The following is a 26,227-nucleotide window of genomic DNA, read 5'->3' on the forward strand; positions in this document are numbered from 1 at the left end:
AAAACTGACAAATGCTTTTTATCCAAGTTGAAGTTTCACTGTTGCTTATTTAGTGACTATAATAGTCAATGTTTTTGAAAAATATGCAAGACTTGAAAGGGGGTTTTCAGGGGCTTTAAAAATCGTTTTGTTTCCATTAGAGCTTATTTAAATATGAAACAATAAGGCGAGCCTGGTTATTAAGGAAATTATTCAGTCTTCTGTAGTTGCACTGAATGACAAACACTGTAAAACATGTGACATGAAGAGCGAGTAGAAAGCAGCTGAAAGCGGAACAAACAAGGTGAATAAGTCGGCATATTAATACTCGGTAATAATAATATCTACGTTTTGGTATTCGGGAGTAACTAATGTAATGGTTAATTTTTTAAACCCAGGATGTAATGTAGCCTGCTTTACACACATAGCCTACCACACTCACGCGCCTCTAACACCTCCGGAACACTAGGCGGAAGCAGCGTACTTGATGCGCATTTGAAATCTTCAATAAACCAAAGAAGAAGTGAAAGAAATTCCGGTGCATTCTGGGACATAAAATTAATCACAATGGCGGTTAAACAACAAGCACGTCATGCCCTTACACTGACGTGTTTACTTTCATCACTTCTACTCCAAACTTGTCGGACTTTTGCTGAAGAACTGACATGGGATCAGAATGGCTACGTGTTGTACTGCCCATGCATGGGTAAGTTATTCTTTGTAGCCCATACTTGGATTTTAGCATTCTCTTGTATGAAAGGAACAAAGCTAGCGTTTCCAAAACTTCATTCATGAGTTGAAGGGGAGTTTCATGTGGACAAAGGTAACGTTACATGTCGCCTAAATATGAGTCCAGAGCTTTGTTGAACTCTGCTAGGAGTTCAGTAGGAGGATAATATGTCCCCAAAAAATTAAATTGGAGAACACTTGAGCCTGTACCGCCAGATACGATGCAACAGTAACATTAGCTTGTTAGCAGCTAACTGAGTTGAGGTCGGGACAAACTAGGGCAACCAGTAAGTGTAATAATAACTACAGCTGCTGCTACTCTGTGTTAGCAAAGCTCACATTAGACATGATGCGTGGTCAGCTGGGGTAGCCAACATTCCCTCCAGTTCCTCATGTTTCAGTTTTCACGTCATGAGAAGAAGTGTAAAGTTAACTGTTGAAATTGAGAGCATAAAGTGCCCAATGTTACTGTTCAGGTCGCTTTGGAAACCAGGCAGATCACTTCCTCGGATCTCTGGCCTTTGCAAAGATGTTGAACCGAACCCTGGCTGTCCCTCCCTGGATAGTGTACCGCCACCACTCACCCCCTTACACCAATGTGAGTACAGTCACTGCAGTGTGAGCAACTCACACTGACAGCCTGACACTGACTGTAGTCACACAAATGTAGATACAGTACTATATTAATTCTAAAGGGAAATGTTTGTGTTACAGCAGCCACACCACAAAAATGACAGTAAGGTAGGTAGGAAAAAATATTTAAAAAAAAAAAAAAGAATTACAACAAAACAAAACTTTTGAATAGACAGTAGGACCATAACATGAACTCTAACATGTTTTCAATACAATAATAGTGTCCATTAATGTACTGCATGAGTGCATGTCAAAATATTAGGGATGGGGGAATCGATTTAGCATAGTATCTTGATATTTTCATGGCAATATTTTAGCGATACACGACTGCCAAGTGTAGATTTTTTTATTATATAAATTAATTTTGCAAATACAAATTAACCTTTTGGAAGCAGTATAGATTAATAAAATCAATTGCTTTTTCAGTCCACTATATATGTTTTCCTGCTATAAAAATGATTGAAGTGTGATGAAGGGTGAGTCGAAGACAACATGCACACCTGCTTATTTGATGGTGCAGGGAATCCGGTCTAACAGAAAAGTTAACTCAACAGAAACATTCCTGCACATACTTCTTCAACTTTGCATTGGTTTATTTTAAAAAAAGACTGTCTTGAGAAAAGGTCTTTGAGACCGAAACGCTGACCTTTTTTAAGTAATTAATGCAAAAGGTGAAAAAAGTGTTTGGGAATCGCAATTTTTTTATTGAAGAGAGATGAAATTTTATCATTATAGAATAAACAAATTTTGACAAAGTTTTCCTTTCAGGACATAATTTACAGTTGAAACAAGTAATAAATTGCAGTAAATGTTATTGCAGTACCCAGCATATCACAAAAAGTTTAAAAATCACAACAACAGTGCATTGTGACGTAAATATCATGAAATACATCATGGGGCCTCTTGTGATTCCTACCCCAAGTAGATATTGTCTCAAGCTGCAAGTAAGGTGCAGGACTAAACAGAAGTAACTGTACATTGAATATATGTTGCTATATTGTATGAATAACTTATGCTATATACATACCCCATATACCCTCTTATCTTGGGGGGGGCTGGAAAGTGCAAAAGTAAAACAGACAGTTTTGGAAAGACTGTGATAACAGACCTAATTAATGATAAATAAATCTATAAGTCCTGGTGACTGGAGGAGCTCCCTTTCCCAACAGAGAAGGGATGCTTTATTCAAAGTGATGGCAGCTGGTCGGATTAACTCCACTGGTTCCGATACTGGACTCATTTAAGTCATCAATATTTACATGGGTGCAAATAATAACATCAGTGAGCCATGCCACCAGTGAGCCTGCATCCACAGTACCAAGGCTCTGGAACTGGTAAAACTAAATTGAATGCAGCCATCGTCAGTGCTAATTAGTTCCACTTGCTGTTTTTACTGTAGTACCTGTCAAAATATGTGCTTTGAAAAAAAGTATACCTTTTGTATATTCTTTTTATCAAATAAATCTGTGAAATTCATCATCCTATCGCCCATAAAAGGGAGAGTTTCCAAAACCAACAATGATTGATCCTACTGACAAGTATTGTGTGTTTGTTTATCCAAAGCCTAAATATCTTTCCCTTATGATATATTTTGTGCTGTTGTTGTCCAAAAACTATTAAAACAGACTGATGAACCACATGTTTTTTTACACTGAGTGATATGTTTCTTCATTACCATGAACACACACTGCTTTATTTTGAGTCAGTCCCACATACACTGTCCTGCTGCTGGAAATAGAAACTAGAGCACCAAATCTGCAGCTCAAAATAGTCCCCAAGAAATGCACTGAGCCTTTTTTTTTTTTATAGAAAATGACCCATAATTGAGGAGTTACTCTTCAGCTGGAGCTAATAGGCTTGGGAGTTAGAGCCACAGACTGAGTTAGGATTGGAAAGTAAAGTACAAAGAGACAGACTTACAAATTGTTGGCTCTGCTCTTTTTGTGAGATTGTCGACAATAACAAAAATTTTGGATATCACCAACTGTATCTTTTAAACTTGATTTTAACTGCACTGTTTTATTTCATTCTTTCCCCTTCTGTTCTTTTCAGGTCCATGTTCCCTACAGTGAGTTCTTCCAGCTGGAGGCGTTGTCTGCCTACCACCGTGTGGTCAGTTTGGAGGACTTCATGGAGAAGCTGGCACCCAAATACTGGCCCTCATCACAAAGGAAAGCCTACTGTTTTGAGACTGCGGCACAACGGAGTCCAGACAAGAAATCATGCCCCATGAAGGTGAGAGTCCAGTGGAGTAGATGAGTTGACTGATGTGTGTCATGTAGCTACAATGAAGTAAGATTATCAAATTATATTGGTTGCTTTTTTTAGATTGTCTACTTAGGTGTAATTTCTTTTTCCTAAAATATTTGTTAGTACAAGATCGATAAAGATTAAAGTAAAGAAGCATAAAATGCACTTTATTTGAGAACAAATCCAATAGAGACTCAGCCTCCTCATCAATAAAAAAATGGTGACTGCTAAAGATGAGGGTGAAAGGCTGCCCTCTGGTGGTGCTGACCCAAGCCTACAAAGATAATGCGGTTACAGTCTCATTGCTCGGATATGGATTGATGGATGATTCTGATTCATTTCCAGGATGGGAACCCATTTGGTCCATTCTGGGACTATGTCGGTGTGGAATTTGATAAGTCCGTTTTGTTTGGTGGCATTTCTTTCAGTGCCCACCACCATCCTCAGTGGATGAAGAAGTGAGTACATGTTTGAGCAGCCCCACTGTAATGCAGATACATTTAGGATGATTAAAGATGACATAAAGAAGATGTCTTAATAAAGAACATTGCTAGCCTGAAATATAATGATTAACTGACTGATGAGGTTTCTTAGATTTTACATTAATTTGAATATATAAGGTGGTGCCTCTTCTGAAGTTGTTAACAGGCTAATTCTCCTCATGCTTTTCCTGTTGGAATAGGTTCCCTCCCTCTGAGCACCCTGTCCTGGCATTGCCTGGTGCTCCTGCCCAGTTCCCAGTGATAGAGGAGCATGTGGGCCTGCAGCGCTATGTGGTGTGGTCAGACAAGATGGTAAAGGAGGGAGAAAAGCACATTGCCACCCTGCTGACCAGGCCTTATGTTAGCATTCACTTGAGGATTGGCATTGACTGGGTGAGATATTATTCACAACATAGGAGCTAGGGTTTGGACACAAAAGGGTTGTCTTCTCCCTCTTTCTGCTTTTCATTTTCACATTCACTCATATGCTCACATACAGACATCACATTTCCGTTTTCACCAGGAAACAGTTAGCAGCTGTAGCAACTCGACTTCAGTGAACTCTGGGAATTCCAGCAGGCTGGTGGCCAGTGGCAGCACCTGTGTAATACCAGGAACAGAAAGTGTGATGATCCGGCAACAAGTCTGGGTGATCTGAGATCAGACTTAAGGCAGGGGTTAGTGCTGGCTGATTTCGAGTTGCTACAGTATGACTGAAAGTCCGTCTCTGGAGCTGCTGACTTTGACTTTTGATTTGTGTTGCTCTCAGTGTACTAACACAGAAATAGACACAGTTACAATAAGGACAAGAAAGCTGGACAACAGTAAAGAAGAATTTAAGTATGATGTACATACATAGATGATATATATGAAATTTATAAGCAAGAAGACAATAGTGTAATGCTGCACAGTGCAATAAATAGGGAAAGATTAATGTAACAGCTTCTTTATAGACATAATGTGAGCGGATGTGTTGGTGTATGCATTTATACAGTGTACAACATATACAGCATGCTTTGACCTGAGGGTCAAAGCTCTTCCTGAGCAACTCGGTGAACAGTGAGTAGGGAGTCGTGATGTTTGTGCTCCATGTCAGTTATACGGTCAGCCAAGTGTTGTAACGCCTCACTAACACAGTCCTGAGATGGGATGAAAACACCAATGAGAATAAAGGAGGAAAACTCCTGCGGTTAATAGAACAGTTAAAAGTAAATGTACTCTAAGTGAAGACTGCATGATTTCTTCAACACGGTGACAACTGTACAAAAGCCTGCATTTATGCATTATGCCCCTCGTGTTCCCTGATAGCTCTTTTACATGGCACACTTGAAGGAGTTGGAAGCCCAGCAGATGTAGTATACTATCCAGGATTTTCTCACCAAGTCAGGTTTTGTTGGTTTGTTTTGAACTCAGGGCAACAGCTCTGGAAAAGTCAGACAAGAGCGCAGTTTAAAATCCTTACTGTTGCAGTTTAACAAGAGATCTGGCTCACTTTCCCTATCAGTGCCTGCTGCAAATCCCAAAGAGCCCTACTGCTCCTCCAAATAAAAGTTCTGTAAAACTGTGTTCAGAAGTTCCTCCCTGGTGAATGCAGATGGAGAGGGAGAACAGATGAATTAACACTGCAGTCTTTATTGCTATTCATCATCTGGTCACCTGTAAATGTTTTTGTTTGACCACCCTTACAGCAAAATGCCTGCAAAATGCTGAAGAGTGGTGAAGCCGGGCCTCACTTCATGGCCTCTCCTCAGTGTGTCGGCTACAACCGCCAGACAGCCTTGCCTCTCACCATGAACATGTGCCTTCCTGATCTGGCAGAGATCCGCAGAGCTGTCAAGCTGTGGGTGAAGAAGACCTCTGCCCGCTCTGTCTACATTGCCACTGACTCAGAATCACACAGTAGGGATATTGAAAAGCTCTTCAAGGGCAAGGTGGGTTTGAAAAGCCTCTCTGATACATTCAAAAGTATGTTGTAAGTAACTTGTGCTTTACATTTGGCCCCGTGTGTTTCTCATAAGAGTTGAAGTCAGAATCAAGCCTCTCATGTAAACTGTGTATGTAATTAGTCTAAAATGGAAATTTTACTGGCCAGGGAAGTGTTTTTCACTCCCAAGCATTTTTAGAATTGTCAGTATTGCACTTCCCCACCTGGTTGTTTATATGTGTATTTCATTCTGGCTTTCCAGGTGAAAGTGGTGAGTCTTCAGCCAGACTCGGCCCAAATGGACCTGTACATCTTAGGTCAAGCTGACCACTTCATCGGCAACTGTGTCTCCTCCTTTTCCGCCTTTGTGAAAAGAGAACGGGACATCCATGGCCTTCCATCCTCCTTTTTTGGCATGGACAAGCCTGGGAAGTTAAACCACAAAGAAGAACTCTGAGCACAAGGGTCACATGGTCATCTGTATGCTAATGCTAGTGGACTGTCAAGAGGAGGCGAGGGAGCAGAAAAATATTTACATGTGATGGTTCATGAAGGCTGGTCCTATTTTAGAATAGGTTTTAATCTGTGAGAAAGGAGGAAGGGCTTATAAAATATATTGTAGCAGGTCAGGTGGGTAATGTGTGTAATATGATATGGATATTGCTGCTACCAACAAACACTATTTTGTCTGTTCCTACTTTAAAATCCTGTATTTGTACAGTTGCGCTCAAGATTTGGCTTCTACCTGCTTGTGTTTACTACTCGGAAACCAGTTTTTCTTTCCGTCAAGGAAATACACCATTTCCCTAACATTTCTTTTAGCTGTTGCCATAGTCTGTAGCTGCAACCATGCTTTTTCCTTTGCATCAGGAAACTGCACCGTTTTCCTAACATTTCCTTTAGCTGCTGCCATAGTCTGTAGCTGCAACCATGCTTTGCAATCCAGACATGTTAGCAGGACCGCTGGTGACCTCAGTGAACCCTGGAAAGGACTGCAGTGCCAGCAATCACATTCTCCCTCTTCTCTTTCTCTCTCCACCTTTCCATCCCTCCATGTCTTTCCAGCTTGCTCTTTCCTTTCCTCTCTGCCCTCCATTCCAAGGAGAGCACAGTAACTGATCCTCCTGTACATACTAATTATAGGGAGGAAAAAGGAGACAAGTCTTTCCACCTCTCAGTTTATCAGGACCAAAAACTGATGAAATGTGTGGAACCCTGTACTGAATGTTGTTCGGCAGTATTGCTATTCAGCGAATGTGAACAAAATGTTTCAAAGATGTTTGGGGGAGAGAAGAGTTGATTTGCACTGGTTGAATTGAATGCAAGCAGGGATGTGTGGCTAGCTAATTGTGTTCTTGTGTGTGAAAGCAGTGAATGCGATAATTTTGAAGTGTTTTATACAATGTTTTTCACCAATAAAATGATGCACACTATTTTTTAAAGAACCACCAGCCTCAGTCTGTTTACCTCACTGACTTGAAGCTTAGCTGTGAGCACAATTGAATCAGCTGATAGACTAAGCTATGTTGGACAAGCTTGTTGAGACTTGGTTGCCAGATATTCTAGGATACATAGCATTTATATTATTCACAATGCTTGTATTTCGGCTTGACGCCTCGTTATTTACAGTGGAAGTTTTACTTTTTCTGCGACTGTATGTTTAACTAACAAATACTTACGCTTATTCAGAATAACAATACTTGTATGGGTTAATATGTTTTCACATATACCTCTGTAGGGGGGGATACGGTGCGTGAATCTGGCAACATTGCAACAGGGACCGTTGTCGGGATGAGCCGCGGCTAATGGCTGACTGGGAGTTCTGGATTAGCTAACGTTCGCCACTGGTAAATCTTTAACGACGTTTCTGTGTGCCCGATGAAAAGCTGTGTTTGTATTGCATATGTTTCACGTGCCTAATGTGATTTTCATTTTTGTATGGCGACATGTTGAATTGATTTACGCGCTCGCAGCTAGCGTTAGCCAGGTAATGCTACCAGATTTGTAGCTAAGGTTACCAGTGTGTTTGCCGTTGCTAGGCCGGTCTTGTGGTCTCGTTATGGGCTGCATTTTGCATAGGCTAACGCTGGCTAGCTAACCCGCTACTTTGACGAGTCATTGCTAACATCTATTGAGCAGCTATAAAACGAACGGTTTATCGACATGTTACGGCTGGCATGGTGCTCACAATGGCTGTCACTCCATAACATGGAATTCCAATGTTGACCTAGTAGTCAACCTAGAAGTTTATAATTGCCGTTTAACCGGCTATATGTAGTTAACAGTTAGCTAAATGGGGTAGTGGCACCCCGGTGTATTATCTAACAGCAGTGTGAAACGATAAATTCCGCCCCTCACCGTTGGCACATAACATCAAGGAGAGGTTTGGTCCAACTTTATTTAACCTAATCAGTTCTCGTTTGTTCTGTTGTGTGTTTAGTGACATCTGGGGAAATCTTACTACGCTTTAATAACGTTAGTGTTTCCATGTAACGGTACAAGAAGTTGTCAAGAGCCAGAAACGGGGCTGCAGTACAGGTGTCAGTGTCAGGATAGCTCGCTAAACAGCGATCAGCCACAACATTAAAACCACTGACGGCTGAACGCTCATCTTGTTACAATCCAGTCTTATGCTGGGAAGCTTGGAATTCATGTGGATGCCACTCGCAGGATCCACCCAAACACAGTTGCAGACCAAATACACCCCCTGATAGCATTGGCCCACCCAGCAGGAAGATGCTCCATGCCACACCGCAAAAACTAATCAAGAATGACCCGAGGAACGTGACGAAGAGGTCAGTGCATCAACCTCGCCTCCAAATTCCTCAGATCCCAGCCAGACAAAGCATTGTAGGGATGTGCTGGTACCTCACTGAGCAACCACCAGGACTCAGTGATCAGCTGCCAACGCTCAGGTGCCAGACACCACAAGTAACCTCCAGAGGTCCTGTGTCCATGTCTCATCAGGTCAGAGGCCCCAACATTAATCAGATTTGGCTCTGACCTGTTAAGGAATGGACACAGGACCTCTAGATAACAGCAATTCCCACAGGTGCTCAATTGGCTTGGGATCCAGGTAATTTGGAGGCTAGGTCGACACCTTGAGCTATTTGTCACATTCCCCAAGCCATTCCTGAGCAGTTTTTGGCATGGTGCATTGTCCTGCAAAAGCCTGCCTTTGGAAAGTGCTGTTGCCATAAGATGGTGCACTTGGTCTGCAACAGAGTTTGGGTGGGTTGGGCATGTCAAGTGGCATCCATATGAATGCCAGGACCCAAGGTTTCACAGCAGAAGATTGCATTGTAATGAGATCACCAGTGTTATTCACCGCACCTGTTGGTGGTTTTAATGTTTTGGCTGATCGATGTGTAATTGCTGAAGTCTGTCAGTAGCTTTGTATTACACAGAGCTTTAATGAGTCTTCCAGTGTGTATTTAAAGATGTGTGTGATGCATTAACCATCAAAGTTGTGAGTCATCATGACAATTGCCATTGCAGGTTGGTACTAATCACTGAATGTGTCTTTTCCAGCAGTTTCTGATGTGGGCATTTGTATTGGTGCACTGTTGCTGAAGCTGCACTTGGAAGACAGAGCATACAGAGTGCCAAGCCGTGTGAGTTGGCAGCTGCTCTGCAACATGTCCAAGAGCAAGAGCTCTGAGTCCGTCAAGGTGGTGGTCCGTTGTCGCCCTATGAATGAAAAAGAGCGAGCAGCCAAGTTTGAAAGGGTGGTAACTGTTGATGTCAAATTGGGCCAAATAATTGTCAGGAACCCCAGGGAGGCTTCTGCCAGTGAACTCCCTAAAGTCTTCACTTTTGATTCAGTCTACGACTCGAACTCCAAACAAATAGATTTGTATGATGAAACCTTCAGGCCCCTGGTGGATTCAGTTCTATTTGGGTTCAATGGGACCATTTTTGCCTATGGACAAACCGGTACAGGGAAAACATACACTATGGAGGGGGTTAGAAATGACCCTGAGAGGAGAGGGGTGATCCCTAACTCCTTTGAGCATATCTTCACTCACATTTCACGGTCCCAGAATCAGCAGTATCTGGTTAGAGCCTCATATCTAGAAATTTATCAAGAGGAGATTAGAGACTTGCTCTCCAAAGACCAGTCACGTCGTCTCGAGCTCAGGGAGAGACCTGACACGGGTGTGTACGTTAAAGACCTTTCATCATTTGTCACCAAGAGTGTGCGGGAGATTGAACATGTCATGAATGTGGGCAACCAGAATCGTTCAGTGGGTGCCACTAACATGAATGAGCACAGCTCCCGTTCTCACGCCATCTTTGTCATCACTGTGGAGTGCAGTGAGTTGGGTGTTGATGGGGAGAACCATATCAGAGTCGGCAAACTTAACCTGGTGGATTTAGCTGGCAGTGAAAGGCAGACCAAGACTGGTGCTCAGGGGGAGAGGCTAAAAGAAGCCACAAAGATCAATCTGTCGCTTTCGGCTCTGGGCAACGTCATATCAGCTCTGGTGGATGGCAGGAGCAGCCACATCCCCTACCGAGATTCAAAACTCACCCGTCTGCTGCAGGACTCTCTGGGGGGCAATGCCCGCACGGTCATGGTTGCCAACATTGGCCCAGCATCCTACAATGTGGAGGAGACCCTGACGACGCTGCGGTATTCCAACAGGGCTAAGAACATAAAGAATAAACCACGTATCAATGAGGACCCCAAGGATGCCCTGCTCAGGGAGTTTCAGGAGGAGATTGCAAGGCTAAAGGCACAGCTGCAAAAGCGCTCAGGAAAAAAGAAAAGGAGGAGGCAGAGGAGAAGGGCCGGGGAAGGGAGTGATGGTGAGGATCTGGAGGAAGGAGAGACGGAGGACGATGATGAGGACGGGGACGACAAAGGGGATTACTGGCGGGAGCAACAGGAGAAGCTGGAGAGAGAGAGAAAGGCTATCATGGAGGATCATAGTCTGGTGGCTGAGGATAAACTTCGGCTGCTAAAAGAGAAAGAGAGGAAAATGGAAGATTTGAAGAGGGAGAAGGAGGCCGGAGAGATGCTTGCAGCCAAAGTAAAAGTAAGCTAATTTTGCCAGATTGGGTGAGTTTCTGTTCATCCAGTATGTATCTGATCGATTTGATTTGAAGAGAAGGTGTAGCCCAGGCTCAAATTTCAGATTTTGTTTTATTGGATTCAGCAAATGATTTATCTACTCTTAAATGCACATATAAGCCAGCAGAGCTTCTCATAAGTCATTAGATAGTGTTTTTCTAGTCAAACTTGTTTCATTCAACCCAACTGGTGAAATCCATTAGTCAGTTCAGATGCTTTTCTCCCCAAGGTGACCTGAAGTGGTCTCATCCTTCTTTTGTCCTTCTCAATCCAGGCGATGGAGAGTAAGCTCCTGGTAGGGGGGAAGAACATAGTGGATCACACCAATGAGCAACAGAGAATGCTGGAACTGAGGAGGCAGGAAATCGCCGAACAGGTATACATGACACCTGAAAGATGAACTTTTCTCTTAATTAGAGTGTTTTGAAGCCATAACTCAGTCAGTGAACATGATCAGTGGATACTGGATAGGTTTTTTATTACGGGTGTGACGGTACACAGAATGAACAGTTTGGTTCATACCCAGGTTTATTTAAGAGTCATGGTTTGGTTTGGTGCAAGGTACAGTGGGGGGTGGGGGAAGGGATGATAGAAATGAAATAGAAAGGACATTGAACTGTTTGCCGTCGTCATTTGACTAGTACAGAGGTGCCTTTAACTAAGAATTATATGGAAGTCAATAACAGTCATTTTTTAAAAACATTTTATTGTTCATATACTATTGGTGCAGGGCTTAAGTGATTTTTTTTTTTCATTTTGTCATACCTCTACGGCCTGGTAGCTATGGATTCCAAATCCAAAAAAAGAAAAGTTTCAGAGGAAAATACAGAATTTAATAGTGCATAGACATATATTTATTTTCTCTTACCACTATGGCTGCAAAGTGTAAGTACCAAATAATCATAAATAGCCCACTGCAGAGCAGCCACCTTGTGGAAAACATAATGAATGCTCATTAAGACCTGTTAGTAATGTTGATAGGATCATTTAGACTTTATAGACTGTGTTACCTTCATTATAAGGTTCAAATATGTTTTGCAGCTCCAGACAGATTTAAGTTATTTTTTGGTCAAACATGGCTCTTTTGATTATAAAGGCTGTTTACCTCTGGACTAATACAAAAGAAAATGTTGATTCTAGTTAGTTTCAGCAAACTGGGAACACACATCAGTGGGGCCATAAATAGTGTCACAATCACTAGTTTGAGAACTCTGTTTTGGCCTATTCTTACACATATGTTCGTTATTACACAAAAAATACAACCATACTCCAATCCAAGTTTCTCTCTTTCACTTAACTAAGACTGATGTTATCCTAACTGCCTTCCTTACTCATCGTAAAACACACTTCATTCAGACATGACAGAAACAAACTCACCAAAACCATGTCAGCTAGTCTTGTTAGTCATCTATTTAGTCAGTCCACTCTTCCAGCAATCACCAACTCTGGTGTGGCCGAAATAAATCCTTAATTCATTGAGTTAGATGTTAAAATATGCTGGCCTGTAAGCTGTTTATCCCCGCAGTGTCTCTGTGCCTCTCACCTGCTGTCTGAACAGCGACTCACACTCCTGCTTAAGAGGCAGCTACAGTACATTATGTTTCAACAAACATGAAATGAATGGCAACAAAAACACAGGGACAACAGTGACAGTTAAAAGCAACAGATGCTTATTTGGAAACATAAAGTTGCTACTCAAGTGCTCATTTGGTCGTTACTGCAAAACCACACCTCAGTGAGTTTGCAACTTGCCCCAAATTGGTTTGTTTATATGGAAGTTTAGATAAAAGTTACCCCACTACAACAGTTCCAATGGCAGCAGTCCACATAAAAATTGCCACTGCTTTGGCCACCTTGCCATTCTGATTTGAATGGGAATGTCTGTTCTACAGTAATTTTATTTTATGGGAAATCAAATATATAGGAATCTGTTTCTTTTCATGTATTTAGAACAGACAGTAGTACAAATGTCAGAGTGTCCCCTTGCTGGGGACTGAGGGAGCATTTTGCCCTCTGGTGACTTTGGTTAACTGTTTTCATCATGAAACTAAGGAATATCTCAGAGATTTCTGTACATCTAAATCATATATTTTCCTGTTCAACTGACAAAACCACATCGTACTGTAATGTCATTGTTAAATATCATGTTTTTTTCTGTTTCCAGCAGTCTTAAAACAGTCATAATGCCCACTTCAGACCAAAGATCTGCGACAAAAAGAGTTGAAACAGGCATCTACTTGAAATGTGCTGTTCTGCAATGTTCTAAAAACCTGTGGGTTCACACCAGTACAACTAGATGTGGCGGTCCATCATCTCTATGCAACAACTTTCTGTACTTCTGTTTTGATATCCAACTTTGCAGGCTTATTTTGTTGCTGATTATTAAAAAAAGCAAGCATCAGGTGGACTCTATTCACAATAAATACACCACAGTAATATATATAAGCGGTGCCAATTAATCAGTCAGTGAGAGTGTGCGTGCACACTGTGAGGATGGAAACAGAGGGCTCGGCGGGGATGGAGCATCTTCCACAGCAGACGAATGTGCCGTCTGCAGTCAATTCAACTTGACTGTCAGACATCACTACAGGCTGATTGGCTTTTGAAACAGGTGATGTGCTTTATGTTCTAAAACCAGCTGCCAGCAATTTGACTAGCTGAGTTGCGGATGACACCATCAGCCGGCTTGAGTCGAGCTCAGAATGGCCAGTTCACACCGCTGCAACTTTTATTTGCAACACTCTCATCGTGAATCTTTGGTCTGAACTGGGCTCAAAGTGTTTATATCTTTATGTTTTTAAGGGGACCTATTTTATTGTTTTGTAATTTTTATTGTGTATTTTATCTCTTCATATTTTGAACTATTCAGTGTTAAAATTAATACGATATATTTAATACGATAACATAACAAATAATATAATATAATAATAATATTATAATAAAACCACTAGATTGTAGGGGTTTCTAAGAACCTTCTCTAAAATCATCCTCTCTCTAAGGAAAGTAGTCATATATTTCTGAAAATGACTTCACATGCCTAACTATTATTAACCTACACTTCTGCAGGTGTGGATTTAAGAACTTGTTGCTCTGATGAAGATACATTTTTTATCAATGTTTAACAAACTGGAAAATCCAGACTTGTGTTAAATCCTCAACAGTCAAATCAAGCTTATTCAGTTATCCATGTATGAAGAACAGGGCCCAGGTCCATGATCAATTGTGTACTTAATGCACCCTTATGTCAGCATGACAACAGTCCTTGTCAAAAACAAAGTGTGAAATTTTGAAAGTCTCATGATCTCTGACAGTTACCCCCAGACAGGCTTTTGTCAGTTGCTTAAGTGGCTGCAAGATTAGATCAAACTTCCTGCCACTATCATTTCCCTAATGTATCCATAGTCATTATATTCATTATTAGCTTTTATCTCCACATTCCCTCTATTTTACACTGTGGTCCTTGTATTCTCCCTGTAGGGCATTATTTTTTGATGAACATCATCTTGCTTCATACTATCCCTTATTTGACTGCCTGTGTATCACATGACAACCTTACTTTTTATCAGAAACTTCTGTGTAGCCTAATTACACACAGAGCACAGTGGTTACAATATCTGAATATGTGTGTAATTCCAGAAACGGCGAGAGCGAGAGATGCAGCAGCAGATGGAGAGTCGTGATGAGGAGACTCTAGAGCTAAAGGAGACCTACAGTTCTCTGCAGCAGGAGGTCGACATCAAAACCAAGAAACTGAAAAAGGTAGCAGCTGCAACCTTGAGTGGTCTAATTAATGCTTGTCCCTCCTGTCCACCATCCAAACTGGCACAAGACACAGTTTTCTGCATGTGTTTCCAGTCCTGTCCGCTTAAAGCATAGATAGAGCATGACTATTTAATTTTGAAAGCCTGATGTTCAGTACTTGTAAGGCCTATATATATCTGGTGATGTCTTGCAAGTAAGTAGGTCAGATATTATTTCAGATCAGGTAAGAATAGACTGTTGGCTTTGTTTGTCTATTTCAATCGTCTATTATTCCTCACAACTGTCAGGTGTCTAAGCTGGAGTCAAAAGCTGAATATTCTGCAAACTCTTTTCCAAGTCCATCATGTTACCCCTGTTTTCCTGTCTCCCTCTCTGTCCTCTAGTTGTTTGCCAAACTGCAGGCCGTGAAAGCAGAAATCCACGACATCCAGGAGGCACACATCAACGAGCGTCAGGAGCTGGAACAGACCCAGAATGAGCTCACCAGAGACCTCAAACTCAAGTATGGAGCCTGAATATCATACTGTTGGCCTGGCAGAAAGACATGGATCAGTATTATATCTATTATGAACACCATCTGCCCTGGTGGAGGAGGAAACATTTATTGTAACAATGGGCCTCATTGAATAATATGTGTGTTGAAACCCTTTCATTCTGCATAGAAAATAAGTGAGCATGCAAAATCCCATTGGATTCATGACACATGCACATTGGTTTTGTTCTTGCCACTGTGCATATATTTGTGAATTAAAATTATTCTAAATTGACAGAAATACGTTTGCCCAGAGGTGTATTGTGGAGAAAGTCGTGAATTTGTTTTTACACACATGTTAAGGCCCTGACATACCAGTGTTGCAACATCCTTAAGCATCTGTGAATGTAAAGGCACTTGGAAACAGCTGATAAGCCGTTTGTCACTCTCTTCAAAGATGTTGAAACACGTCGGTCCCAAATGCGCTCTCCTCCAGCAAGGTTAGATATGTGTGGGGCGCCCTGTAGCTCAGTGGGTAGAGCATGCGTCCCATGTACAAAGGCAATGTCCTTGCTGCAGCGGCTGTGGGTTTGATTCTGGTATGCAGCTCTTTGCTGCGTGTCATCCCCTCTCTCTCCATCTTTCACACATAATACTGTCCTACTGATTAAAGACAAACAGCCCCCCAAAAAATCTTTAAAAAACAGAACTTAAAAATAAATTTGACCAAATAGTATTTCTGGTGTCGACAAGCTGGCTAATCACGCACATCTGCAGTTTTCACATGATCTCATGCCACTGCTATATTTTCTCAGGCAGTGATAAACAAAATATGTCACTGATAACATGAGTTATGAGCTGGCAAAAACCTATTCAAGCCACCCACTGCTTGGATTTTGATGTGCGTCTATTCGTGCTGTTGAGGTATTGGTACCTGGAGCGGCCAAAAAGGACAAAGGAAGACTTGCAATTTAGTAATAATTTTTCAAGTTTATATACCAAATAAAACCATAAGAAAATAGGTCCCAGTTTGCTGAAACAGTTGGCAGCAGACAATTTCTGCTCAATTTCTGTAGTTTGACAATACATTGCCGTACAAAGAATGTCAACTCAAATGATACTGTAACACACTGAAAAAGTCCTCATTTTAAAACTCTCATAAATTCAATTATTTAATGTTTTCTTTCAGGTTTGCTGAAACTCATTCAGTCATTTTGCTGTGCAGTTTTGATAAAATTACATTCAAATCAGCTCAATTTACATTACAGCATTCATAATTCCTTCATATTTAAACTGTCATTAAAAAAAGTCCTGAATAAGTTTGCTGAAATGAGTCCTCTCCGGAATGATCCAGACTATGACCGTGTCAAATTTAAAGTTAAAGTAATTTCACTATCTCACTACAAAGTAAATTGAAAAGTTGGCAATCCGACTGTGACTACTGACTACCTGTGCAGGTAAAAAAAAATTTGGTGTGTTTAATTTTTAAAAGTTACACTTTAAAAGATACATGCACCAGTGCATAAACGCAGTATTTTGAGCCCTGTAACATAATGCTTAATCAAGCATGTGAAGGAAAAATGGTGTTCAAGTTGTACTTAGGATCTAGTCGGACCTAAGCTCTGTTCAGCCAGATAACTTTTAAATATATTTGAATTAGGTATATTAAATCTGCACCTCACCCTCAAACCAGTTGACTGTCTTTTTAAGTGTGATAAATAGCACACAGCAGGGCAGGAGTCACACGGCTGAAGTGGCGTGTTTATTCTCACCTGAGCATCTCTGTGTTGCCGTCATTTCTCTGCTTGCCTATCTGTGTATCTAAACCTGCCTCTTTCTCATTGCTTGTTCGTTTGTCTTTCAGGCATCTGATCATCGAGAACTTCATTCCCTTAGAGGAGAAGAACAAAATAGTCAACAGGGCTTACTTTGATGAGGAGGATGAATACTGGAAAATGAAGCCCATCACACGTATAGAGGAGTAAGTTACAGCGTAATCATAACTTCTTCATCTGGTTAGAAGTGCACACATGTTGTGTTAAAAGTTTTACGATTAAACTTTTTTTTTATTGCTTTTTCACCACTTGATCAAGCATTTTACATGTCAATGATATGTCCATTTACAGCAATACAAAACCAAACTGAGAAAGAAAGAAAACCAACATAAAACATAAAAGAGAACATGCACATTCCACTTGACAATATATACAGTACCACATTTCCTCACACAAGTGTTAAAAGTTTTAAAAAGAAGACGAATAATGAATAATTAATTAAATATTTAGTACATTCATTTTTCACTTTTCATTTCTGCAAAGCCATTCTCAGCCAGCAGGCCAGGTGGAGGGTGAAGTCGTGTGTAGGTGTGGCGATGGGGGACAATGCATCGTATGTTTTTTGTTTGTTTTTGTTTTTGGTTTGGTTTTTAAGATGCCCCAGTCTCATCTGTTGGATCGATACTGACGCAGACAATGACCATGTTATGTGGCTTAGCAGTCAGTCAGATAAAATAGAACAGCTTAAAAAATGAGGACTGGCATTTTATTTTTATTAACTTTTTAGCAATGGGATTTTAAAGAACACAATGGGTGGACTATGTTGTTTAGCAGGGCAGTTTTGATTTGTGAGGAAAAAGAGAAAAAAAGATGTCAATGTATAAATATCCCCACCAGTAGCTATAAATTGACGTGTAGTTACAGCCACATGTTACCTGATCATCTATTCTTGAGAATTGGGAGAAAAAGAAGCCTTAAAATTATAAGTTATCAACACACTAATTTCATTTTTTTTAAAGGATTTAACATGACATAAATATGGTTTCTAAAATATTTGATCTGCTTTCATTTTTTTAACTTCTAAACTTGCCTTGTGCCAGAAAAGAACCTTTTCCCAACAAGAATTCACAACTGCGAACAGTTGAAAAAATTGTTAAAAGCCTTCAAAATAAAAAACTAACAGTACGTATTGATAACATCAGTGTTAAAATGTACTGCTATAATCATCTCTGTTGTAAAATATATTTAAGATTAAGATGTGTCCCTGATTTTTGTCAGCTAGTCAGATTTTTTTACAACAAACAATTTAATCAGGCATAAAAGGAATGAACTGTATCCTAAGGACTCCTGTCTCACTTCCTGGTTTGCAAAAAAGTGGGACTAATGCTCATGTTCTGGTAAGCTTTCTATTGTATGATAAATTCGTTCAATAATATTGCTCTCTGCTGTGTCTCAACCATAACAGGTCAACTCTGTAGCCATTCTAGATCCAATTTAAATGAGAATTGGCATTAAGAGAACTCTTTCCTACTTGGAAAGATAAAATGGCTCCTCACTACAACTGCTGTGAAATTAATAAATCTGTAACTGCTTGTCAGTTCGGTAAGACGTCAGCTCATGTATGAAATTCAAAAAGAAAAATTCAATCATTTGGGGGTTTGTCCAATACAAGGTTTAATAGTCAAGACTTTGATCAGCCTAATTAGAGTGTAAAAATCCATAACCTTCCAAAAATAAGGCTTTGTCCCAATTCATTAGAATGGGGGTTATGTAGAATAACATAATCTTAATTAGTACTGCACAGAAAAGTTGCCGGAGTTCAGATTTGGTGTGGGTTTTGAGAGACACAAATTAAGATTGGTGCTTTTGAGCTGTAATCATGCCTGTAAATGGTTGCTCATCTATTCCATTCCAAAACAAATTATTCACAGTCTAAGGGTAACATTGCCCTCAGGTCAAACTGCCTTGAAATTTCTGTCATATTTGTCCAGGATGGCTCAGTTTTGTAGCAGCAGTTACATTTCCAAACCACAAGAAGGCATGTGACTTCAGTATTAAGCCCTAAAGTGCTATTTACAGGTTTTAGTAGCATTTATAGAATACTCAATACTGTGGGATCACCTCTATAATGACAGAACAATTCATTGCTTTACTGTATACTACATTCAAAATGAATTTTCCCACAGTGCTGTACATAAGGCTGCATCCGAAAATCCATACTAACATGCCATTTAGTAGGCTAAAACAGTATGATAGATTTTTCTGTATGTCCAAAACCTTAGTATGAAATCAGTAGCATGTGAATTGCATAGTCTGGTGAAATATTACAGTATGCAAATACTGGCACGCTGGCATAAATATGCCACAGTGCCATGTGGTTGTGATGACAGAGTTCATAACTGCAAACAGCAACCGAGGCAGCTCTGTAACATCAATGAGCGATAGATATCTCTAGAGGTGAATAACTTTGGTTATAAGACTGCTGCCTGATGTCAAATTTAGGAAACACTGCATGAAGTATTGTGGTAGGGACACCATTACAGATGGATTACATATCACAGGATTATTGAGCTTTATTATAGATACAACATGCATTTTGTTAGCCATGCCAGTCTGGGATCCAGGGATGTCAGTCCATCACTCCACCATTTGGTCCAGACCGAAAATATCTCAAAAACTATTTGGATCAAGTTCCATTAAATTTGGCACATACATAAACATTATACCTGCTATGAATGGATAATAGTACAGGTTTTGGGTGCGCAATTTCTGACGCAGCAGCTGTCTCATTCTCTGTGTGTCTGCTTCAGTGACCATCAGATGATGACCAGGCCTTTGTCTGCAGTCGGCTACAGGAGGCCTCTCAGTCACCACGCTCGCGTGGCCATGATGATGAGGCCTGACATGAGATACAAAGTAAGCTCCACGTCCTTCTCACCTTTTGCATTCACACATAACCCTCCAGGTCTCTGCACACAGAACACCCTAGACACAGTGGCTCTGCATTCCTCATCCTCTTTCACTCATTACGCCAGATGGGTTGAGCTTGGATGTGTTATTGACACTTCAAAAGCAAACAATGCAATGCAGCATTAACAGTGCAGGTATATAAGCAATGGGGTATTGGTGGGTATACATGGGTATACAGGGTATGCCCACCCAGTGCCAGCCCATGTGATAGGGAGTATATGCAAATGCTAAGGGCAACATCATTTATCGAGGGCATCACAAATGGAGAAAGAAGAAAAAATCAAAATATCTTGTACTATATTTTACTAATACTTTTATTACTGTTATTTTTGAAATATTACACATATTACATAATATTAAATAATAGAGAGGCTTTTTTTTCTGGGTTCCTGCCGCCCCCCAGCCCCCCCTCTCCAGCTCGGTACACTTCACCTGCTCTCTGGGGGAGATGGCCGAGTTATCTGACGTGATGTAAACTCCAAAACACGCTGTGTTGTTATCATGTCTAAACGACAAAAGCTTTCTGGTGCCCACTCAGTTGCATTTACACTACTGAAAGGAGTGGATGTGGAGAGAAAGAACATGAAATCAGCAGGAGGAGAGCTAGTTATCGTTACCTCTAAGCAGCCAGTGGTCGCAACGCGCTTGCATATGGCACCAAATGTCCTAGAGCCACCACTGTACCCACCTCTTTTTGTGGTAGTTTACAGTATACCCAGTATACCCACCTATCAGCCAGTCGGAATACACTTCCTCCTCTGTAACCTATCCATTTACCTAGTAGTACAACCACCTCATGAACTACACTAGACTACTATATATAAAGGGATTCAAATGCAAAAATTAATTAAATGGATGTTAATCAACAGGCTTATAAAATGCACTGGAATCCAGATTGTACTGTAGGTATCATGTTAAACATTTCCCCTATTGTGCCAGTATTAACATGCAGCATTTTCAAATACTAAAATACATTTTCACATGCTTGTCTTCAGGCTTTGGGCAGTTACATTCATCTTCACTGCTAACACATAAAATATGTACCTGAAGTGACTGGTCTCAAATGAGTGTGCTTCTGCTCTGTTTCTTCCAGGCTGAAAACATCATAATGCTGGACATGGACCTGCCTGCTCGGACAACTAAAGAGTATCAGGAGCCAGTTATCGCCCCAAAGGTGGCAGCAGCTCTGGAGAATGCTCTTAGGGATGAGGATGAGATCCAGGTAGATGCCTCAGGCTTTCACAGCAGCTTGGGATCAACCCCACCTGCCAGCGGCAGCCTCAAGAAACCAAAGTCCGGGTAAGACAAATTGTCACCTTCAGCTGTCAGGAACACAAGACAATTTAATTCTGAAGTGGTATACACTGTGGTTAAACTGGTGCTTGCATTATGTGCAGGTCAGGAATGAAGAAATCAGAGAAAATGTAAATTAAACCTCAAAATGTGTAGGCTCATAACCCCTTGCTGTTATTTCCACAGTCTGTCTAATCCTCTGTCATTGCTCTCTGTCACTCAGTCGACCAAGAACAGGCAAGAAGTCAAGCACCCCAACCTCTCCATTCAGCCCCTCAAGTCCAGGATCCCCGCTCTACCCACAATCCCGTGGCCTGGTGCCCAAGTGACAGCTTCTACCACTAATATCACCACCAACCTCTCTTGTGCACCTTTCCACTTTGGGACTCAACTTTGAGAGAATGAGTTTTGTTTTGTCAGTCATTTTTTGTCAAAGGTGATAGAATATTGGATTCTGCAGACAACAGAGAAAACTTTAAGACTAATGCTGCTTTGTAGGTTTTAACTGTAATCACGCCACTATTAGCTGTTGTCGTAAGCTTTTCATCTTGGAGATTTGAAATCCCTCATCCTGAGAATGAGTCAGTACAACACAAGGACAGCAGCCTCGCATGAAGCCTCACATTACTCTACACTGCTGTTACCTTTACCCACATTTTGCTTAATGCCACTGATGTCTTATATGTACATCTTGTGTATATATATACATATATATATATCTATATATATATACACATATACATATAAATATATATATATATATATATATATATACACACACACACACACACATATACATATACATATATATATATATATATATCAGCCAAAACATTAAAACCACTGGCAGGGAAAGGAAGTGAATAACTTTATTCCACTCACCCCAAACACTGTCGCAGAAGTTTCCATCAGAACATTGCATCGTTACGAGATGATCGAGTTAAGTCACTTCACCCGCCAGTGGTTTTAAGGTTTTGGCTTATGGGTGTACATATACATATATATATATATATATATATATATATATATATATATATATATATATATATATATATATATATATATATATATATATGTCACTCACAATGTTCTTAATGTATAGAAAATGATGAAGGTGGGATTAAACCCCTCTTTGATGGACTGCAGTATCCTCAATGCACTTCTTCTTCCTATCTTCCCAGATCTGTGTTGGGCATTGTAGTCCTGTCTCATAATGCAAGTGTAGACGTTGGTTTGGAGGGGTTCATGAGGTTGACGTAAAGACACATGGAAGGCAACTATGTGCACGTGTGTTTGTCACTGTGTTGCTGTGTGTCTGGCTGTATATCTGTGTGTGTGTGTGTGTGTGTCTTTACGTCAAACTTTTTGTTTTATAAAGCTCTGATAGTGTTAGAATGGAGCTTTAAGTCTTATACGTGTGTGTGTGTGTGTGTGTGTGTGTGTGTGTGTTTTGTCTTAAAGGAATACCTCAACATTTTGGGAAATAAGCTTATTTTTTTTGTTGCAGAGTTAGACGAGAAGATCAGTAACAATCTCATGGTGTTGCTAAATATGAAGTTGGAGGCATTTAGCTTATTTTTGCAGTCTCCGCTGGTTGCCTGGTAACCTCATAGTGATGACAAGGGAGTCAGTGCAGCCAGACAAGAAATGATTCCAGCAAGCAACTGTCCAAAAACCACAACATGTTAATTTTTACATTTCTGTGTATTGGAATAAATGAATTAGTTATTTATTGGTAGACCTCAGAGTAGCAAATAAGTGTATTTCCTCAAATGTGGAGCTGTTCCTTTCACTCTGTATGATTGTAAATGCACAGGCCAGAAAGTGAAGCACACTACAGAAGTGGCCTCTGTCATAAGTTGCTGTAATCAGTAGATGCTGTTCTTCCTGGGGCATACAAGATGGAGGTGGGGAACAATGGGAGAGAGCTCAACACATTTACACACCCACACTACTGTAGGGACACATTCTAGGGTGCAGGACATTGCAGTAGGCCACCCAACATTCTAGCAGATCAATGCCAACCACAGCCTGGGTCACTTCAGAGTTGGTGCCCTGGAATGTGCCTCAGATTCATCAGGGTTCCAAGGTGCCTTAACCTATGTCCTAAGTCTCTGCTCCTTTATTTAAAGTGTGCACAGTGTATTCTTTTTTCATTACTTCATCTACTCATTCCTTCCAGCATCAGGGATTGTTGGTAGCATGGTCCTGATATTCCTGTCAGAATGGGGTGCACTCATTATATGGAGAGGCAGAGCGTTTGGACACAGCATTCAACCACCCCCAGGTTTCTGGGTGAGGGCCACAGAAAGACAAGGCACACAGAGGGTGATGTATTCCCCCTCTGTTTTCTTTTTTACCTCATCTACCTTTGTATTGGCCCGAGTGGTCCTTGGAAAGAACTGATTGGTCTAACAGAACACCAAATCCCAGGGTCAGTGCTGAGCTCCTAACAGTACTGTGGTGGTGCCACAAATCTCAGTCGAAACACTATGGACTTCATCTGAATACACAAATCATTCCATTTGTTTGCCTAAGGATGAATAATATGCAGTTTAACCTCCATGGTTCAGCCTGCCTTGCTGCTGCTCTCTGTTCCCCATACTCTAACTGTGAGGGGTGTGCTGTCCGCTCGCTGCTACTGTGTAGGGTTTTACAACCCACTGTGACATTTCAACAGACCTGGGTCAAAAGGCAAATGAAATCCTCTCAAATACTGATTGTGTGCAGTTCATACTGTCTGTTAAAGAGCCACCAAGCCTATGTCAGTTGTTAAAAGTTGTCACGTAAAAGATCTCTCTTGCTGTTTGACCCATGTCTGCATACCTTATGTATTTAGATATGTAACAATGAATATAGAGTTGTTGATAGGCAATCCTCAGTCACTTTTGCAGATATATTAAAAAAAAATACAAAAATGGGTTTCCATATTGATAAAATCTAACTTATAATCTTTCATTTTTATATACAGATGTAGATATAATTTTCTATTCAGTTTTTTTCTTTAAAATAGATTATTGTTTTATTTTTTCAGCTTTGTAATTTAATGTTGAAATCTTATTTTTTGCGTCGTACATGTCTTCTTTTGTATTCACCAAGGTACAGGCTTTTTTTTGTTTGTGCATACACTTAAAAATGCTTTAGTCGATCTGTTCTCCACATCACTGCACATCGTTGATTTGGGGAAGTGTGAAGACTGTTTATAGGAAAAAGAGAGGAGATTGATTCACGTCACAGATGAGTATTTACATGTTCACTGTACATTTAATTTCATAAACATTAACATAATCTTAAGTATAAGGCCCAATTGTTGTAACTAACACTGCAATGCTGTAAACCTGCTGCATGATTTTAGCAAGCTTAAGTAATATCTTTGGTTGTGTAAGTATTCATCATTCATAGGAATTTGGTAAGCAAAATGTGAATGTGAATACCTTTGCGTCTGTATCCCATAGCTATGTCACTGGATCCAAACTCCATTCTTGTGATTCTTGTGACCAACCTTTATGTGCTGGTTGTGTTTATAGCCAAATGACGATTATGCTGATGCACTTCTGTCTGTGGCTGGCCATGTCTTTAACTTGTTTAGTTTCTTTTGATGATTAAAGACAATTCAATGATAAGATGGTAGTATGTCCTGTCTCTCTGGGGGTATATAAAGGAAAACGTCACCCCCAAATATCATTTATGTATCAATTACTCATCCTGTGTTATATTGAATTTGTGAAGAAAGCTGTTTTTCTCACACACCTCCATGGTGAACCAAGAATCCAAAAACTGAGAAAAGTCTTGATGAAATAAAGTCATACAACAGCAAAACTATATTAAATGATGAGTTTACAAACTCAAACTTACAAGTGTTATTTACCCAGACATATGCTTGGTACTTCCCAAGCACTGTTTTTCAACGGGCAACTGAACTGAAAATGAACTTATCTATTCCCTCTTCTAAGCCTGACAAAAGCAGTAAGCAAATGTTACCTCAGTGAACAGGGGAGCTACTGGTCTACCACTGCATCAATCGGTTACTTAGTTTGTGTTATTGTGTGACCTTGGAGTTTTGCTGTTGTCAGGTTCTGTAACTTTCTAAATATTCTTGTTTTCAGTGACCTGAGTTGTCACTAAAACAATGTCCTTGGAGAGCGATAACATGGACCTTCATCGGGAACAGACTGATATCATAATTTCCCACCAGGGATCAGTATTGTGATTTTGATTCTGATCTTGACACTGGAGGAGAGACTATGATGATCTGAGTGTGAGCCTACACGCCATCAACCAACAGCTGAAGACTCTGCACCTCCAAACTCACAAGATCAGGAAAAAGGTTAACAGCTGGGAAAGCTGGACAGACAGATATTAAGCAGTAAAGGCAGAGGAAAAATCTGCAATTCAAAAGATGTGTCTCTGTGCAAAGACAAAGTCCGAAATCACAAAAAGCTTGACACAGTCTACAAAGGGGAAAAAAAGCCTCAAATGAGGGAATACATCTTCAACTGCAGGACCTCAAGAAGAAGCAGTTTGGTGACATGAGAGAAAAATATGACGCTGCATGACAAGAGCATGAGGAACTCATGAAGGAAATTAGACACCTGAGGAAAGAACTCTGGACAGTATGTGCACTGCACTGAAACAGGAGACAGAAGCAGTGAGCCAGTACAACAATGCCCTGCAGAGTGAAATCCTGTGGCTCAAGGAGAGGTATCGACATCATAAAGCTTTGGATGAATCATACAGTGTTGCAAAAGCTGAGGCAGTTAGCCTCCAAAATGACGCTTTGCGCCTTTTTAAAGATACATAGATGCTTCAAATTTCACAAGTGGGGTATTTGCTAATGTATTTTATGTAATGAAACCAAACATTAAAGTCTCTTAAGCTTGT

General features: G+C 40.5%; 2 protein-coding genes across 4 annotated transcripts; both read left to right on the plus strand.

Annotated features, from left to right (window-relative positions):
- The first annotated feature begins 512 nt into the window (after window positions 1–512).
- Window positions 513–7,442, plus strand: pofut1 (protein O-fucosyltransferase 1). 2 transcript variants are annotated; one of them, XM_033628021.2, is made up of 7 exons: window positions 513–685; window positions 1,185–1,306; window positions 3,394–3,576; window positions 3,937–4,049; window positions 4,274–4,466; window positions 5,762–6,004; window positions 6,260–7,442. In XM_033628021.2, the coding sequence occupies exons 1-7, from the start codon at window positions 547–549 to the stop codon at window positions 6,452–6,454; spliced, it is 1,188 nt and encodes a 395-aa protein (XP_033483912.1). In that variant the 5' UTR covers window positions 513–546; the 3' UTR covers window positions 6,455–7,442. The 2 variants fall into 2 exon arrangements, with proteins under 2 accessions (XP_033483912.1, XP_033483913.2); XM_033628022.2 differs by lacking the exon at window positions 1,185–1,306 and having other exon boundaries at window positions 514–685.
- Window positions 7,443–7,729: 287 nt separating this feature from the next.
- kif3b (kinesin family member 3B) lies at window positions 7,730–24,969 on the plus strand. 2 transcript variants are annotated; one of them, XM_033628071.2, is made up of 9 exons: window positions 7,730–7,844; window positions 9,532–11,039; window positions 11,349–11,450; window positions 14,711–14,833; window positions 15,220–15,338; window positions 17,173–17,289; window positions 19,894–19,999; window positions 21,147–21,352; window positions 21,570–24,969. In XM_033628071.2, the coding sequence occupies exons 2-9, from the start codon at window positions 9,636–9,638 to the stop codon at window positions 21,673–21,675; spliced, it is 2,283 nt and encodes a 760-aa protein (XP_033483962.1). In that variant the 5' UTR covers window positions 7,730–7,844; window positions 9,532–9,635; the 3' UTR covers window positions 21,676–24,969. The 2 variants fall into 2 exon arrangements, with proteins under 2 accessions (XP_033483962.1, XP_033483961.1); XM_033628070.2 differs by having other exon boundaries at window positions 7,766–7,844; window positions 9,529–11,039.
- The last annotated feature ends 1,258 nt before the right edge of the window (window positions 24,970–26,227 follow it).

This window comes from Epinephelus lanceolatus, chromosome 8 (assembly GCF_041903045.1).
Source record: "Epinephelus lanceolatus isolate andai-2023 chromosome 8, ASM4190304v1, whole genome shotgun sequence".
NCBI classification, from domain to species: Eukaryota; Metazoa; Chordata; class Actinopteri; order Perciformes; family Serranidae; genus Epinephelus; species Epinephelus lanceolatus.